This window comes from Callorhinus ursinus, unplaced genomic scaffold (assembly GCF_003265705.2).
Source record: "Callorhinus ursinus isolate GAN/ISIS: 27379988/994484 unplaced genomic scaffold, GSC_fseal_2.0 scaffold89, whole genome shotgun sequence".
In the NCBI taxonomy this organism is placed as follows: Eukaryota; Metazoa; Chordata; class Mammalia; order Carnivora; family Otariidae; genus Callorhinus; species Callorhinus ursinus.
The window spans coordinates 665,834-683,710 of record NW_027397151.1 but is presented as its reverse complement, the minus strand read 5'-3'; the positions used below and the strand labels follow the sequence as shown (position 1 = coordinate 683,710).

The 17,877-nt window shown below is 62.2% G+C and overlaps 1 protein-coding gene across 19 annotated transcripts in view; it reads right to left on the bottom strand.

Annotated features, from left to right (window-relative positions):
- Positions 1-16,608, bottom strand: part of KCNQ2 (potassium voltage-gated channel subfamily Q member 2) — a 53,066-nt gene extending 36,458 nt beyond the window's left edge. For 8 of the 19 annotated variants that reach the window (XM_073888277.1, XM_073888278.1, XM_073888279.1 and 5 more), the window contains exons 1-2: positions 16,216-16,607; positions 836-926 (exon numbers count right to left, since the gene is read on the bottom strand). In XM_073888277.1, coding sequence (XP_073744378.1) covers positions 836-926; positions 16,216-16,511 — 387 coding nt within the window. In that variant the 5' untranslated portion in view covers positions 16,512-16,607. Of the gene's footprint in view, positions 1-835; positions 927-16,215 lie in introns of all 19 variants that reach the window. The other 11 variants (XM_073888286.1, XM_073888289.1, XM_073888290.1 and 8 more) reach the window with 4 other exon arrangements.
- Positions 16,609-17,877: the final 1,269 nt, after the last annotated feature.

Genomic DNA, 17,877 nt, shown 5'->3' with positions numbered 1-17,877 from the left:
GGGGGGGGTCCGTCCACGGTGAGCAGGTGTTAGTGGGGGGGGTCCGTCCAGTGTGAGGGGGGGTCCTGCCCTGTGTGAGCCGGTGTTAGTGTGGGGGTCTGTCCAGTGTGAGCAGGTGTTAGTGGGGGTGTGGTCCGTCCACTGTGAGCCGGGGGCAGGGCACAGAGGTCAAAGCTGAGGAAGGGTTCCCGGTAACTGCAAGGGGGTGTGGCCTCCCTGAGGCCTGTACACCCCGAGCCAGAGCACAGGGCAGGCAGGGGAGGGCAGGCTGCTCTGAGGCTCACTGTAGACAAGATCAGCCTCCTCCTACAGCCCCTCCGTCACCAACAGCAACAAAGACATTACACTGTGGTTGCCATGGCGCCCGCCCCTGCCTGTCACTTGCTGTCAGCTTCTCAGCCCCCGCCCCGCGCCCACATCCTCAGGGAATACCCCACACCTCCCCACACCTCCTGGGGAGGGGGCCACCTGGGCCTTCAGGCTCTAGTGAGCAGGTGGGAATGGGGTGGGGCTGGGGTGGGCTGTCAGACGCTGCAGGGACACAGGGAGGGGCAGCAGGGCGGACTGGGTGTTAGGGGAGAAGGTGGAGGCACTGTGACCGTCGGGCCAGCGGACACTTCAAGCTCGTTCGCTAACGTCAGCAGGGGAGGCTGGACAGGCCTGGCTCCACCAGGCTGGAGCCCGGAGAGCACGGGTGGGAGGGGACGGGGGCCTCTGCAGGGGAGGCCAGGCTCATGCAGGAGTAGGTCTGGGGGTCAGAGGCTCCACAGCAAGGGGCTGGGGGACAGACCGCCGGCCACTGTCTTCGTGGCTGCGCATCCCGCCAGGGGCTCACCAAGATGTAGAGCGCTCCCTCCGAGCTCTTCTCGTACTCCTTGATGGTGGAGAAGACCGACAGCACGAGGCAGGAGAAGACCAGCAGGAACCTGGGGCCGAGGCAGAGGGCGGTCAGCGGCGGCACAAAGGGACACAGGGGGGCCGAGCCCCGCACCCACGCCTGCAGCGCTCCCCAAGCCTGCACGCCACCACGCCCGCCGCACCCCGCCTCAACAGCCTCGGGAAGGTCCCCAGAACTCAAAGAGGGAGCGCCGGCTGCCCCGAGGACGTCCCTCGTTAAGTCTGTGTCTTCTTCTTCCCTTTGCACACAGTCGTCCCTTTGTGGGCTCAGGAACAGAACACGCCTGTCTTCCAATTAGCATGGTGCTGCACGAACACCCTCCCAGGGCCCTGCGCCAGACCTGGGTCCTGCCAGGGTGGGTGCACAGAAGGCCCGTCAGTCCCCGAAAAGGGAAGCTGGAAGGCACCGTGCAGCCAACACAGACGCCAAGGCCCAGTCCGACACAGCAGCCAGGGCGTCCGGCCGAGGGGGACAGTGTGAGGCTGGGGTCTCGGGGAGCAGAGCGCCCGAGGCCGAGGGCCGGGTCCAGGGCTCCTGAGGGGCACAAAGCACGTGGTGTGGGGAGCTAGACAGGGGCCCACACACCACTCTCCTCCTGGGTGTTACCGCCACCCAGGAGTCGAGACCACCAGGCTCCCAGGTGGCAGGCGGCAGCGGCTGCATGGTCCGGCCAAAGCCCGGCTGCTCAGGTGCTAACGTGGGCCTGGCCCCACCCGGTCCGCTGGGGTCCTGCTGGGGCACTAGCCAGGCTGCACCAGCAGCTCTGAGCCTCAGCCGGGTCCTGGCGCACCTCGGGCAGCCCTGCCCCGTGCGCCCCGAAGACCCTCCCTGCGAGCACGGCTGGGAAGGGGGTCCCGCGCACACTCAGCTCCGGCGCAGAGGCGCTGACAGATAATGAAGGAGAAGCCAGAGCCCGCCGCACAGACGGACGCGAGCAAGGAAGCAGTCACATTTCAAAACCACAATTAATTTCCTTTCATCAATTTATTCAATTAAGTGAGCCCTGGAAAGAAACGCCCAGATATCCCATGTGCTTTATGTATATATTTGTAATTCTCTGCCTGGTGGTATTTTCTCCCAACTCAGTCGGTGGGGAAGTTGCACCCATGCAGGGTGGATCTGCCCGGCACAGAGGACGCGGAGCTTCCAGGTTCTGGGTCAGGACCCTGGAGTCCTGGGTAATGGCAGGGGCTGAACGTACCACCCACAGCAGGAAGGGCACCCAACCCAGCCTGGCTCAGTGCAGAGATGCAGGGACCCCAGGGCAGACGTACAATCTGGCAGGCTTCCCTGAGGAGGTGTCCATGAAGGTGAAGAGGAGTGGGTGGGGCCGAGAGGGGAGAAGGGAAGAGCACATGGGGTGGCCGAGAGACAGGGAAGACGCGTGTTCCGGGACTCGGCAGAGGGCAAGTCTGACCAGAAGAGAGAATGGGGCAGGGGGAGGCTGATGCCACTGTCACCCGTGCAGGGGAGGTCGGACTCCATGCTCAGACTCACGCTGTAAGAAAACGTTCCCCTGAAGTGAAAAAGCGAAAGCCCAAGTCCCAAGGCCCTGTCAGCCCTGCTTCCCATGGGCAGCTCTGACTGGCATCTTGGAACATTCCGGAATGGCCTGGCTGTGCTCTGTGGATGGGCTGCCCGGCCCAGCAGGCCATGGCTGGGAGGTCCAGAGCCACGGAACAACTCCGGAGAAGAAAAGCCCAAAGCCGGACACTGGGAACACTCCCGCTTGGCCAGGTGAGCGGAGCCGACCCCAACTGCCCTGCTTCTGAGGTTTTAGAACAGACGGCCACAGACGGCAGGCAGGCTGGGGGTGCACGCTAGGGAAGAGGCGGGGGGAGGAGGCAGGCAGAGCGTGAGGCCACAGCGAAGATGAGCAGATCCCCAGGGAGAGAGGGTTCCGGCCCACTGAGCCGCGCCTCCAGGCCCAGAACTAGGTCCCCCCAGATCCAGAGAGGAAGGCCTCCGAACGGCAGTGACGTCTCCCACCCCCAGCCGCACGGAGCTGAACAACGGAGAATGTTTATTTCCAGGCACCTTCCTGTCTGCAGGTGCCTTGGGGACCGCGGCCCCCCGCCAGCCCCCCGGTGACATCCACACTCATGCCCATCTTAGACATGGGGAAACTGAGGCTCGGGAAGCCAGTAGGGGGCCCGAGCACAGTGTCCTCGGTGATGCAGACACCTGAGTGGGTCCAGCCTTGGGGACCCTGGGGGAGGGACTAGCTTGGACACAGGTGCCACCCTCCTGCAGGGCAACAGGGGAGAATCACTGAAGCCCGTGGGGGTCACCTGGCTGCAGGTGTGGGGCCCTGGGCAGACCTGCAGCTTCCTGCCACCGATGCTCAGGGATCTGAAAGTGGCCATGTTTTCTGCCTTCTCTCCCGCAGACCTTTCCCTCAGTCTCTGCTCCTGACGACTATGGCAGGAAGGGACGCTTCTTCCCACTCCTGGCCCCCGGGGGAGCTGTGGGGAGAGGTGTGCGCAGGGACCACCACCAGCACCCCCGTGGGTCCCCTCGAAGCACGCCATGTGCTCAGAGTGCTGACCCCTCCAGGCCACGGAGGACCCACGCGCTAGTGAGGAGAAACTCAGATAGAAATCTTTGCTCTGCGGGCCCAGGATGCTGGTCAGCTTCCACCCGACAGGGACAGGCGAGCAGCTCTATCTGCCCCAAGGCTGGGAGCCCCCTCCCTTAGCTGCAAGGCTCCCCCGAGCCTGCTCTCTGCAGGGCCTTCTCAGCCTGGGGACTGTGCGGGATGTGGGGAAAGAACAGAGGCATCCCCAGGGCCAGGATGGGGTGGTTCGCCTGCAGCCCAAGAAGGCTTATCACCGTGAATATCCCCAGCAGCGGTTGCCAAGGAGACAAGCGTCTCCAGCAGCCAGTCGCCAGCCCCAGGTTCTGGGGGCCAGGATGGGAGGCACAAGGTGGGGGGGGTGGTGAGAAGGGCCTCAGACGGTGCTCACCTCAACAGTGAGGAAAGGGGCCACCTGGAGAGGGAGCGCCGCCTGGCACAAGGCCCTCGTCTGACGCACACCCAGCCTGGGTGCCTGCCAGCGCTGCCCGGGGCCCACGGCAAGCAGACTGTGTTCACCCAGCAGCAGGAGAGACCTCAGCCAGACGTCAAGAGGGACCTGAGCCACAGCCTGAGCTCCGAGCAGAGAGGCCGGGCAGGAGTCTGAGTGCTGGGATTCTGAGGCATGGGGCGCCAGCACAGGGCGGGGCCCAGAGCAGACAGGAGCTGACGGGAGGGACGAGGGACAGAGGGCGGTGGAGACGTGCAGGTCGGCCGGTCGTGGGGCGCACCGAGCAGGTGTGTGCACATGTGTGTTCTGCCTGCCCCTGCACTTGAGAGGGGGGCGGCCCCCACCTCCAGGGAGACACTCTTCTGCTTCCGTCTGCCCCTCCCACACCCTCGCCCCATCTGACAGCACAGAATATTTACTTTCTGGAAAAATAGGGCAGAGCCTCTGCCACCTCATTCCTGAGGTCACAGGGAGGGTGCCTCAGCAGAGGCAGGACAAAAGCCCCTGTGGCTGGGCCCACACCTTGGACACCTTTGCTGTCCCCAAAGACTAAGGCAGGGGATGGCCGGGGCTATTAATCTCATTTCCATATGTAATGAAATAAACATTTAAGAGTTCACAGCAGGGATGGGAGAAGGCCGTCAGCACACCACTGCCCCCAGCCCTGACCGGCTGCTCTCTGGAAGATGGGGAAGGGTCTCTGACATCAAGCGCCCCGCCCCCCCCGGCTAGCATTCACAGCAAGGCTACTATGTGCCAGGCACATGACTAAAGACAGAACATGCTCTCTCCCATCTGTAAGGTGGGAGAATAGAGGCCCAGGAGCAGCTCACTGCACAGAGCCTGAGCACCCTCTCCCCTGCAGAAACTACAGTACGTCTGTGCCTCCCTGGGGGCTGTGTGGCCCAGAAGCCCAGCGGGGCTCAGGCTGAGTGAGCATCAGCCAGCGTGAGGCCACAGCAGGCCCTCCAGTCCAGACTCGCCGCCCGGCCCCCGGGAGCCTCCTGCCCGCCTCACCCATTAGGACCTGGAATCTAATTTCGCCCCTAATAAACTGCTCTGCCTCCCGGACCCACTGCCACTTCCAATCCCCAGGAGTGACGGAGAGCTGGACTGCTGACGGCCGCTCCAGGCCTAAACCAGACGTGAGGGATCTCACTGTGAGATCCCGCCAGGGTTGGACAGAGGAGGAGGCCACCCTCCCGAGATCCTCTTCTGGAGCCAAGGCTCACCCGTGGGGGTACCCCCCCAGACCCCCTAGGCTAGCCCGGCCTCCCACCTGAGCCTGTTAATCCGAGGATGGAAGCTTCTCGGGAGCACCCACCTCAGCCGAAGGCCGTGGGGAGGTGCCAAGTGAACACTTGGGACCGTGCCTCACATACAGCAAGTGCTCAATACATGCCTCGTGCCTGGCAAGCCACAACCCAGAAAGCCCCAGCCCCTCGGAAGATCCAGCCTCTGGCTCGGCACCAAGGCCCCCACCTTGGCCTGCCTGTACCCCACCCCCACCCCACTCCAGCCCCTCCCACAACTGGCCCCCAGGGCCACTCCTCAGCCAGGCCTTTCACACTAATGCCCCTCCCTCTCCTAACACCCACGGCAGGAAGGTGCTCTCAGGGACTCCTTGATGCCCCCCACTGGCCAGTGACCCCAGGATGGCCAGTGTCCCTCTGAGACTTTGGCCATGGGCTCTCTCAGGACAGGGAGCTATGCAGGTCAGGAGTCCTGCATGTCTCCCTAGCCATTCACCCATCAGAAGCCCAAGTTCTCAAGGCCCCCAGGCCCCCACCAAGACCATAGGAAGTGCACTTTGCTCCCCTCTTGTCTATTTCTCAGCTTCCCCAAGCCAGCTTCCTGCCCCAGGGCCTTTGCACACACTGTTCTTACTGCCTGAAGCTCTTTTCTGCTTGCACATCCCTCATAAGGCTGCCTCTTCCTTGTCCCCAGGTTTCTGACAGGCTGCCCAGCCCTGCTATGCTGGTACCCTCCAAGCAGGGGTCCATTCAGCTCCTCCCCTGCTCAGCTGGCCCCCAACTACACAGAACCCACACACAGGGGTGGGGCAGGCATCCTGACACATGACGACCAAGACAGCTCCCCTGAGGTCGATCCGGCTGGAGAGCGGCCCACAGCCCCACTCAGACAAGGCTCAATGGTGCATGCCGCGCTGTCTCCAAACACCGCTGAAAAGGACAGGAGCAAGGGGTCAAGGGGCCCGTGGACAGGAGGCCCGTGTCCCAGAGGGACCCAGAGGGCTTCTGAAGGCAGAGCATGGGGCTCCTGAGACCAGGAGGGGCGTGGCCCTCTCTGGGGAGCCTGGCCACACGTGAACCCACACTGGGGCTGATGCAGCTCACGAAACACAAGGCCATGCCCCACAAAGAACGGCAGAGGACTGGGGAAGGACAGTGCGTCTGCACAATCACAGGGGAGCCTGGTGCAGGAGCAGGGTGAGGAGGGGCCCCCTGAGGCGGCACAGTGTGCTGTGAGCTCCGGGGTCCGGACACAATTAGCAGAACCTGCCATCTGCAGAGGAGACATTAGCTCTTGGGGGCCAAGTGCTCAACAGGGCGGTCAGGAGGACCACACCCCACAGAACAGCATCCCACGTTCCCTTCACGTGCCCAGGAACCCATTCAGGTGCTCAGGCCACCCCAACGTGATGCCCCTGATCAAGGGCCCCTCGCACCCTGGCCTCCCCACCCTGCTGCCCTCTGAGGTTGATGGGACAGCCAGGCCCAATGCCCCCAGTGTCAGTCTCCCCCAGACTCTTCCTGAAGACCCTCCAGCTGGCTCCTGGGCTGGACCCGTCCGCATGCTCCCAGGGCCCACAGCTCCGGCACATGGTCCCCTAAAAACATCCCAGTGAGCGTTTTCCTGGACTCCACTCACACGCCCCCGGCCAGCGACAGAGAGCTCACCCCCAGGTGGACCTCTTTTTAACACAGCTCCTCCTGGGCCAGTCCTCCCCCTGGATGGCCACCAGGCATGGGCTTGGGGTCCACTCTCCAGGCCAGAGCCCACAGCACTGTCTCCTCCCAAGCTGCAAGCCAGCAAGGGCACAAGGTGAGGGGAGTCAGGACGGGACCCTTGTCACCTCCCCTCTGAGGAGCTCTTCTCAGAGACAAAGCCCAACAACTCGCCAAACACACACATCTAATTCCATGGGGAAATTCCACAATACGTCTCTAACATGGAAAAGGATGATAGAAGTCTGCATTCTATCTTGTTTAAAAAATGCCTAGATGGGCACAGATGCTTGAAAATAAATCAGGGAGACAAATGTTCTTCCTGTGTTTGTCAGCATCTCCCCAACTTCCTACAATGGGTGTGTATTATTTTTGTCATCAGAGAAGATAAAGCACCATCCCCAAGTGTTTCTTTCAGAAGCTGCTGATGCCCCTCGCTCAGATCGGGCAGCGCTGTCTGGGCTCAGATAGGGCTGCCCGCAATGAAGCACCTGATTTCGGGACATGCCATATTCATTCGGCTTTCAGCTAATTAAACCACACACATCAGAGAGGACCCTCTTGGATACGCCGGCAAGAATGCCAACTGGGAGGAAAGAACCCCGGAAGCACCAGCGGCTAAATCTGGAGACGGAAGCGAGCAGTCCAGGGCAGGGGCTGCAGTACCTATGCTGGCCACCCAGCCCCTTCCCAGCGCCAGCCAGCTCCGGGGGCCTCGTCCAGTGTCCCTGAGGAGCCAGGCCCGCGGACTCACATTCAGAACCATGGCCAGCACCCTCTCCTGCCTCACCTGCCTGGGGCCTCCCAGGCCCACCTGGGACCTAAGCTCCAAAATGCTCCCACTTCCCTGCTCTGCCCCATGAAAAACAGCTGGGTCAGGCTCTGCCCTCCTGTGGGAGGCTCACTGAGGCTCTCTCTCTGTGGCTCAACACACTTCTAAACTCCCATGGACCCAGCCAGGCCTACCAGCCAGAGACAGCTCCTCCCACTTCCATACCTACTTCTGCTGAACCGGCTTCTCTCTGGGCTTCCCAAAGCTTTTCCCCACCTCCCCCCCACACCAGCCTGGGGTCCCAGGAGAAACTGGCCTTTTCCTCCTATGAACCCTTCAAATATATTTTTCAAGCCTGAATAAAAAAGCAAACTCAGGCGTTCTAAACTGTCGAGTTCCGTGGAATGAAAAAGCAAACCAGATGAGACCTAAGGGAGGGAGCGGGCTGGGCGGGGGATGGCGGCACTCCGGACATGGCCAGGAGCAATCTAGGAGGATGCTCTGCGGCCAGGTTCACTGCGAGCTGCCAACCTGCCGCCATCACAGATGATGGAGGGATATCTGGGGACGCTGTTCCTAATGACTCCCATTAGGACTTTCTGTACAGTTACAAAATTATTCCAAGTAATCCAAAAGAATTAGAAACCTAATTTTATTCAAGCCGGGTAACGGGTACAGCCTAGTAACGCTCAGCTCTGGAGCACATCCTGCAGACGAGGTCAGACTCTGGGCTGGCCTGTAACACACCCATCCCCAGTTCCCCCGAGAGAAGCAGCGGTGGCCCCAACCCTCACGGCTTCTGCACAGAGCCGCCAGAGGGCAGGGCCTGCCCTCCCCAGGATCTCCTCTCCTCAGCCAACCTCAGATGCTAAGCAGTGGGACCAAGGTTGTGGGCAGCTGGTGGCTGGGGAGGAGCCAGACCCCTCCACGGGCAGGTCACCCCCCCAAAAGCAGAAGTCTCCATGCCATATATGGGGGCTGCTGGAGAAGTACCTGCTAGGCCTGAATCCCAGCTGCCCCACGTGTCTTCAAGTGGCCTTGGGTCCATGATGGACCCTGACCTCAGCATCTGGGGGCTGACTGACAGCAGGTGTGTGGAGCACCTGCGAACAATCCTGTTCCTATCGTCCGAGACTCAAGGAAAGGCTAGAAGACCCCCTTTCCAAGACCTGACCACCCCCATGACCAAGACCCTCACTAACCAGGGCCCAGGAAGGAGGAGGAAACATTAGCTTCAGCCCCACACAGAGACCTGCATCCCTGCCCTACGGGGACCAACTTCCCCGCCCTCCACCAGGAATGGGTGAGGCTGGGTGCACAGCAGGGCTGACAAGTGGTTCCCTAATCAGCACTCAGACCTGCAGAGGGTGCCTGTCGGTGACCATGCCGGGCCCTCCGTCCCTACAATGAGTCCCCAGCCTCATCCCCATGGGCTCCCAACAAGGACCCATCCTGGCACGCTCAGCCAGACTCCTGCAGAGAAAGCCATGCAAACATACTTAGAGCAAATCATTTTAGAAGCACCTTATTCTTCTGGAAATGTTGACATTCCGGGTGCCCCTGGGAGGCCCTGGATCTGGCAGAGCCTTTGGAATGCAGGTCCCAGCTCAGCCAGAGTGCTCCCAATCCAAGGGCACTGTCGTCCCAGGCTCTACAGCCCTGTCCTTCTGGATGAATTAAAGGCATGATCTAGACTGGCTTCAAACAACAGAAACTCTAGCCCTCCCTCTGCCCAACTCCAGACCAGTCCACTTGCTGAACAACCCCAGGACCACCTCCCCTCCGACTCTGGCCATGAGCTTTGCTAAGTAGACTTCACACCCGGCGTGGAGCCCAACGTGCGACTTGAACTCATGACCGAGATCGAGACCTGAGCTGAGACCAAGAGCCAGACGTTGACCAACTGAGCCACCCAGGCACCCCTCGCCACAGCTTTTTAAATTCACATAAGGAAGAGACAGGCTTTAGGCAAAGTCACGTCCGCCACTGACCCTCTCCTACACGCACCCACCTCCACAGGAACTAATCAGGGACAGCAAGCTCATTTCGGGGTCCACTGCTGTACCACCGCAGCGGGGGTCAGTGGGATGCATGACCCCTGCAGAGTGTGGGGCCCAGGGGCAAGGCACAAAACTGAGTCATTTCCAGAACAAGTGCTTTGTTCAAAACCCTCCCCCAACACAGAAGACGCTGTTCTCTGGGGACAACTTCAGGTCTGCACGACCCTTTTCTTTCCACCTCGGGGTCAACTGAGCGGCTCCGGCTTTGCTGGGCAGGTGGACCAGTGCCACGCAGCCCCAGCAGGAAGACACGCTTCCTCCGCCCACGGTGGCCGGGGCATCGCCACAAACCCGGAGCCGTGGTAAGAGGCGGCTGGAGCTGCCAGCACATCGCTGTCAGAAAGCACAGCTGAGCTCCAGCCCTTTTGCAGGAGAAAGCAGCCTGGAGGCGGCTCCCACGCTCTGCGGACAGGGCAGCCGGGGGTGGGCTCCACCTTGAGGCCTGCGTGGACTGAGGTCCCCACACGACTCAGCCAAGGACAGTGGGGGCTGGTCAGGACACCCAGGCAGAGGCCAGCGGTCCTCAGGGACCCCATCAGTACAACCTGCCTGCAGAGCTGCTTGTCAAGCCAAAAACGCTCCTGCCTCGGTGTTTGGAGGCTCAGGATGCTGGGAATGTGCGCCTTTCAGCCGTGAACAGAAGGCGTGTCCCGATACCCAGGCAGCTGCAGAGCAAGCAAATTCCTTCAGGAAAATGGCCAGTCCCCCGGGACAAACACACAAGCAAACGTCTGAAGCCTCAGATGGGGCCCCACATCTAAGTGTGCGGCCTCATTACCAGCAGCCACAAACCTCTTGATCCAGGCCCAGCCACTGGCCATTGGGACTGTGGGCTTGCCACGGCTGGGCTGAGGGGCGGGAGCTGTCCAGACGGGCCAACCTCCATCCGCCTGGCTGTCCAGTCTCTATGCTAGGTAAGGCTTTTTGTTCTGCTAAACCAAGCCATGGAGACCTAAGAGCAACGGCCACGAGCTTTGGGAGCGTCACACACCGAGCATCCAGTCAATGACTCGCAGAAAGTAAACACAGCATTATTAGCCCACGTTACAGACAAGGAAACTTGGGGTCCAAGGTCTGGGGGCGTCGGTGGAGGCAGGAGCCCAGTCAGGCTAACCCAGAGCCAGGGGTCCCCACCACTATCCGTCCTTCACCCAAACACGCCCTCCAAACCATCTCCAGATAACATCAAGCCACAAATAGTGAGCCACTTAAGTGACACGCCTAACAAGCAGTGGAAATTGAGACAGGGTGACCCCTGTGGGGTTAACATGGGGATGTCTGTTCTTAACACATGCACCCAGCAATGTCCATCCAGGAACGATCCTACATTTGTACCCAAGAATATTTAACAGGAGGCACATTCGGGGTATCTGGGCACAGTCTCCAATAACCAGAAGTCAGGAACCAACGTCCCTCCTAAGCTTCGCCTCTCCAAGGCGTCCAGCCCAGGGCCCACCCACGGTCCTGAGCCTTTGAACAGGACAGGGCCTGAACCCCAGGCCTGGCCCCTGGCCCCACCTGCCTGTCCAACCTCCTGTGGATTCTCAGAGGCCACAGAACACATGCTGCATGCCCTCCCACCGTCCTGTACAGAGGTTCTACCCTGAGGGCCTGCCCTCCCCAAACCCAAGACCCTGCTGCTGGTTTCTTCCATGAAATGCCCCCAAGGAGCTCAGTCCTCTGGACCCTGTTCCTTCCACGGGACAGCTAGAGAGCCCACTCCTCAAGGCTAGCCCCGTGGCTCTCCCCGGCAGGGACCCAGGGTATCTGCTGAGTGATGGCCACGCACAGAGGCACGGGGCCTGCGTCCTGGACAGGCAGGAACAGAGAGATTAACCAAGGCCTGTGGGTTAACATATAAACTAAACAAGCTGTGAAATACCCTCAAGACGCACTCCATCCACGACTGGACGTAAGCCGCTCCTTCGAAGACATGCTGGGCCTTAAGTCTTGTCAGACACGGGGCTGGGCCTCCCACCACATCATGGTGGCATCTGGGGTCCAAGGGTCCCCGACGCACAGCCGTGCCCACATCGCTGGCCAACTCCCTCCGAGTCTTTGGAATTGGAATATTTGACTTGTACAGACGTCTGATAAAACCGAGATTCCTTCCGCTCCGACCTGGGAAGCTGTTGGGTACTGAGCTTCCCGCCGACCCTACCGGCCTGCAGAGACAGGTGCGTGGGGGACTCCACAGCGCGACAGTGGACACAGTGGACACAGTGGACGTTAGACGGGACTGTATCGTCAGGGTCTGATCTCGCTTTAAACTACTTGGTGAGGGTAAGAAATCCTGCAAGGAGGCCTGAGGTCTCCAGGCCAACGAGGATGTCTGGTCAGCCCCGGTTTCCCTGGAAACCACAACTCTCCCGGCGTTCCCACCTTTGGGGAAATTTCCATAAGGTTCTCCGACTCTCGGGGATACTCTCTCCCCAAGGATGGAGAGAGGTCGCGACTTGAAAGCAGTTGAAAACACAGCCACGCAGACTCCAGCCTCCTTCTGGAAACAGAATGCTCTGTCAGCAGAAGGACCCCAGCTGCCTCCCTGGGCCACACTCGACCCTCAAATGCGGTCAGACCAAGGAACAGAGTGGCCAACACTCAGGGCCAAGGCTGAGGGCAGAGGCTCCACCTGCCCCCCGGGAGGCCCACCGGCAGCAGACAAGCAAGAGGGGACAGCAGGTGGCCTGTGCAAGCCAAGAGTGTGACCCCACTTGGGTTAGCCAAGGTCCCCCCGCAAGGGACCGCAGCAGGCCCCAAGGCCCTGGACCCCAGCCTGCTGCGGCGTAGCAGGAGACCACGCCAGGCGCAGCAGCCCCTAGCATAGACCCCAAAGCAGGTGCCGTCTGAGGACAGAGAGGGCTTGGTGGCCCAGCCCAAGAGAAAACAACGCACAAAAAGTGAGCCGCACGTTGAGCCCAGCCTCCACAAGCTCAGCCATCCTCAGCATTTGCCACCCGGCCCATTTTAAAACCCAGTTTCATCCTGACAACTCAAAGTGGCTTTCAGATGTTGGAAAGGTCAAGCAATCTGCACCCCAAAACTCTCATCTCCAAGGCGGAGATTCCTTTCAGCTTGAGTGGGACAGCTCTGGAGCTGACTCAACCTTGCCCGGCTTCAGTTTCCAATGAAAACAGGCCTCTCTCAGGCTCCTGGAGATACATCTGAGACCAGCACACAACAGGCACATTCCCACCTTCAGCCACAGAGAAACCACGCGGAGGGATCCTCTTGAAGGAGTAACTGTCCGGCTCCCCTCAAGCGTGGGGGTCACACCCGATCCAGGCTCCCAAAGGATCCTCCGTGGACTTGCCCAGAGCAGGCCTGCAAGCCCCACCTGCCTGGACCACATCCCTGCCAGGGCGGCCTAGGCTCACATGCCCTCCGAGAAACTCATGAAAACTCTAGATCTTATACACAGAAGACCCTCCTACACACAGACGCCCCCACTCTCCGGGTGCACAGACCCTCAAGCCTGAGACTCTGGCCCGAGGTGTGGGGGGCAGGCAGTGGGGAGGAGGGTCTGCAGGGCTGCCTAGAGCTGAGTTGGACCCCTCCCCACCCCACACGGCCCAGCTCCTCAATGCAGGGCCCCACCCAGTGCTGACAACATGGGTGTGTGCCCTCCCACCCAGGGCCCCAGCCGCCCCCTGGATCCATGTGCAGCCTGGGCTCCCCACCCAAATTGGGGTGAACCATTACCTAGGACAGGGTCTGCCCACCCAGGCAGAGCAAGGGACCCTCCAGGGGCCTCAACGCTGGGAGGGGCGGGTCCAAGCTGTTTCTGCCCAGGCAGCCCCACACTTTGGCAAGCGTAGGATCCCTCCTGACTCAGGGGAGGCTCCTGTCTCCAGATGCTCACACCAGGAAGGAGTGACGGCCGTGGTAGGAGTTCGGAGAAAGCCCCTTCCAGAGGGTGGACGGGGAACCACAAGGCAGCCGCCTCCCTCCCTGCCTGAGAGCCACTGCCCCCCAGGATCCACTGGGGCACCCATCCATCTCCCAGAAGCCAGACTTTGGTGGCAAAAGCAGCAGAACGGTGGCCTAGGAGGGCTCAGTGCTGCCCTAGCCCTGAGGACCCCCTTCCAGCCAAGGCAGATGGAGAAGGCCTGGTCCCTGCCCTCCACAGGCTTCCTCAGGCCCAGGGAGGCCCAGCGCCAGACAGGGAAGAGGGCCTTGAAGTTGGTTTGGTTAATGAATCCAGCAAACTAGACGATGCACAGACACGAGCCAGTCCACACTGGGCAAGGGGATCCTAGGGTTGCCACATTCTCAGGCGGAAGACAAGCAGCAGGGCAGTGAAGGTGTCCTGATTTGGGGTGGGGCATCGGGACAGTGGAGAATTCCATGCCCTGGGGGATGGGTGATGAGCAACACTGGCAGCAGACGTGTAACTGTTCGGTGGGAGTCCAGTGGGCCTGCCCTGGGAGAGCGGCTACCCCACACGGCCCAACTCCACAAGGCCTGGGGGCAAGGAGCAGCTGTGCCCACTCTCCTGAGCAAAGACTGGGGCCTGCAGATTCTGAGACTAGACTTCACTGCCCTCCTGCCTCCTCCACTCCCCAGGAAGGGTCCCCCTGCCAGTGAGCTGGGGCAAGGGAGCTCAAGGCAGCCCGTGCCCTCAGTGTGGAAGCCGGGAAGGGGCTGAGCAGGCCGGAGGGCCCCCACCTGCTACAAGCCTGCCTGTCCTGGCTCACGGACATACGGACACACGGACACACGCGCACACACACATGGGAGCAGCAACCTGACCCAGCCTTCCCTCCCGAGCTGTGTCCCTTTCCGGATGCTGCAGCTCCAAGGAGGCGGGAGGCACAGAGGGGCTGGCCACTTCAGGCCCAGGCAGGAGAAGCCACTCGGGGCTGGAGACGGGGCCACATGACGGGGACCCTAGGATGTCCTGCCAGCCAGGGACATGTGGGGCCAAAGCACAGCAGACCTTCTAGCAGCCATACCCAGGCCAGAGAGGGGCACCTGGCTGCTGTGGGGTGTGGGGTGGGCTCTGACCGCATACCAGAGGTCGGGGCGGGACCTGGATGACCAGAGCTGGTCCCAGCAGGAGGGGAGAGAGGTGGTGACAGGAGGGCAATTGGTGAGGAGACACAGGGCTCTTCCAAGGATGAACATCACGCCTGAGCCCACCTACATGGGAAGGGGGCGAGTCGCCCCACTGGGGCTGGGGCAGGGGGGATGCTCATGGTGCTAGGGAAGGCCCTGCCTCCCACGGTGGCTAAGTTTTGGGGCTGGAGACAGTGTCCAAGTCACCTGCCAGGGCTGTGGTCTCCCCCCAGGACACCCTCCCCTCCAGCAGCTGGGCATTTCCCCCCTGGGGTCTTCTCCCCCATCCCATGGAGGGTCTGTCCAGAGCACACACTCACAGGTCCACAGGCACACACCCCCTCATCCCAGGGGGGCACAGGGTTGGAGATGGTTTCCCAGAATCCGTTCCTCACTCCCATCCCAAAATGCCTCTTTCATACAAAATGGCCGAGTCCGGGCCCAATCTAGCTGGGATGGGAGGGAGAGTGCCTGCCATGTACAGGCCGCATGAGCAGCAACTCCTGCCCCAACACGGCCCCCACCAACATTCAGGTGCACACAATGCCGGCCTGAGGCCACTGCAGCTGCCCAGGGGGCCAGGAGCTCCCTGCACAGGGCCAGGGCTGGCCAGCTCAGGACCCTCTGGGCATCCATCCACCAAGGAGGGGTTCCAGAGCCCAGGATGTGCACAGTGCCTGAGGCATATCCCTGCTGCTCCAGCTCGCACAGCAGAGGGGTCAGGGCTGGGCTGGGTGGAGGGGAGACTGGGGGATGCAGGCTGGGCCGGGGAGGAGCGCAGGCAGGTGGGCAAGACAGGCAACAAGCCCGAGCCCTGGGCTGGGGGAGGGAAGTAATACTAGTAGAACACCCCCCCACCCCCATTTCAGCAACCCAGAAGCTCGCCCTAGGTGGAGAGTGAGCGGCTTGGGGGTTGAGGCCGGGTAAGCTAGCCCCGCCCCCACCCCTTGCCCCCTTCCTGGGGGGAGCCCAGCCCAGAAGGGGGCCTCGAGGGGTCCAGATGCAGTGGCAGGACTGGCAGCGCCACCCTCCCTCCCGGCTGGCCCTTTGTTCAGCGCAGCGTCCGTGGGGAGGGGCCTCAGGCCGAGGAGGGGAGGCTGGGGCGCCGCACATCCCCCCATCCTGCGGGGGAGGGGCTGATGCAACCCGACCAGGCCGCTGCTGGTAGGGGAATGGCGCCCCCACCCCGGCCTGGACGCCCGGACCCCAGAACTCCTTCCGATCCGCACGCGCATCTCAGCCCTTTGCTTTAGCCAGGGAACACCGTCCGCCAGGCTCAGACCCGGGCGCCAGCCTAACCGACGCGGGCTCTCGGGCGCACAGGGACCCTCGCCGCCCGCAGCCGCGCGCCGGGGGCCGCCAGCGCCGACTGCCCCGGCCGTGCCCCGCAGCCCCTGCGCCCCCCGCGCGGCCGCCGGCGGTGGGCACTCACACGTAGGCGTGGTAGATGAACGCCCAGCCGCGCGGCCGCTCTAGCACATTGTACAGGAAATTCTGCAGCTTGCGGTAGAAGGCGTTGCGCTTGGGGGGCTTCCCGGAGCCCGCGCCTCCCGCGCGCGGTTTGCTCAGGATGCTGCCGCGCTTGGGGGCCTCGGAGCCGGCGATGAGCAGGGCGCCGTCCCGGGTGGAGTCGGGCGCTCCGGGGTCCAACCCCACGAAGCCCACCTTGAGCTTCTTCTCCCCGCTCGGGCCGGGGTACACGCCGCCGTTGCGCGACTTCTGCACCATGGTGCCGGGCGGCGCCCCGGCGGGCGCGGGCTCAGCGGGCGAGGCGCGCAGGGGGCGGCGCGGGCCCGAGCCCAGGCCCCCGGCCCGGGAGCCGCATGGCCAAGGCGGCAGCGGCGGCGGCTCCGCGCTCCTGCGGCCCGGGCCGCGCGCGGGGACGCTGCGGCCACCTGGCTCCGCCCGCCGCCTCGCCCCGCCCCCGTTAACCCCTGCGACGCCGCCGCGCGGGCCGCGGGAGGGGAGGGGAGGGGAGGGGACCCGGGAGACAGCAGATGAGGACCCGACTGACTATTCCGGGCGTCTGGCCATCTGGGCCGGGCGGGCCCCGCTCCCCGCGGCCCCATGTGCCCTAACCAGGGAATCCGGCCGCTTGGTCATCCCCTGGTCAGGTAAGAGCACTGCCTGAGCGGTCCCCAGCTCTCCCTTGGATCCCAAAGCCCTGCCAGCGCCTGGCCCCAGCTGGATTCCTACCAGCTGGACCCCTGGACTGGACGCCTAGAAGCAGAACGGAGGGATGGGCACCGGCCCTTTGCTAGACCTTCCGCTAAGGCTCAGCCCACTAGGACCTTAATGCGTTGGCCTCTAAGTGGGCCAGGTATGAGCACCTCCTAGACCCTGGTCCCCTGACTGTAGAGGGAGGCATCTGGGGAGACTTCCTAAGAGGTGGCCTGAACTGGACCTGGGAGGAGTCCTGGATGGGAGGAGCAGGAGAAAGGGAGGGTTTGCAGAGGCCTCTGCAGCAGGGAAAGGGGCAGAGGTGGCCAGAGGTGAGACCGGAAAGACTCACCCCAAGGGGCCTGGACTTTCTTTTGCAGACCCCCGAAAGGACCTGGGAGTGTGGGCCCCAGGGCAAGACAAAGGCCTGAGGCCAGGGGGGACACCAGTGCCATAGTCCAGGACCGAGGAGGGAGGGAGGAGGCAGGTTCTGGACAGAGATGGCAGGCTGTCCTCTTGACGGGGAGTAGGCAGAGGTTGCCTCCCCTAGCCAGGGAGCCATGGTTGGGGGGGTGCCCTTCTGGAACCTTCTTCTGGGAAGCCAAAGGACCCATTCCCCAGCCACCGAGAGGCCCCTGTGCACTCCACACTGACCATCCACCATGCCCCTACTTGCTGAAGCCTCCCTCTGCACACCTTGGATGGTGCGGGCTGCAGGTGCCTCTCCTGACCACATCCAGCCTCTTCCCGCCCTTGCCCAGCACTGTGGGGTCCACGAAGGTAGGCCCTGTTTAGTAGCTGGCACTGTCCTCACCAGTAACTTGGTTCATAAAACAGCACTCTCCGTGGCACCAGATCAGCTGTGTGGTTTGCCCTTTCAGTTCCCAAGCTGGAGGCCATATGGCCTTTTCTTCCATATCCAACAGAAAACAGA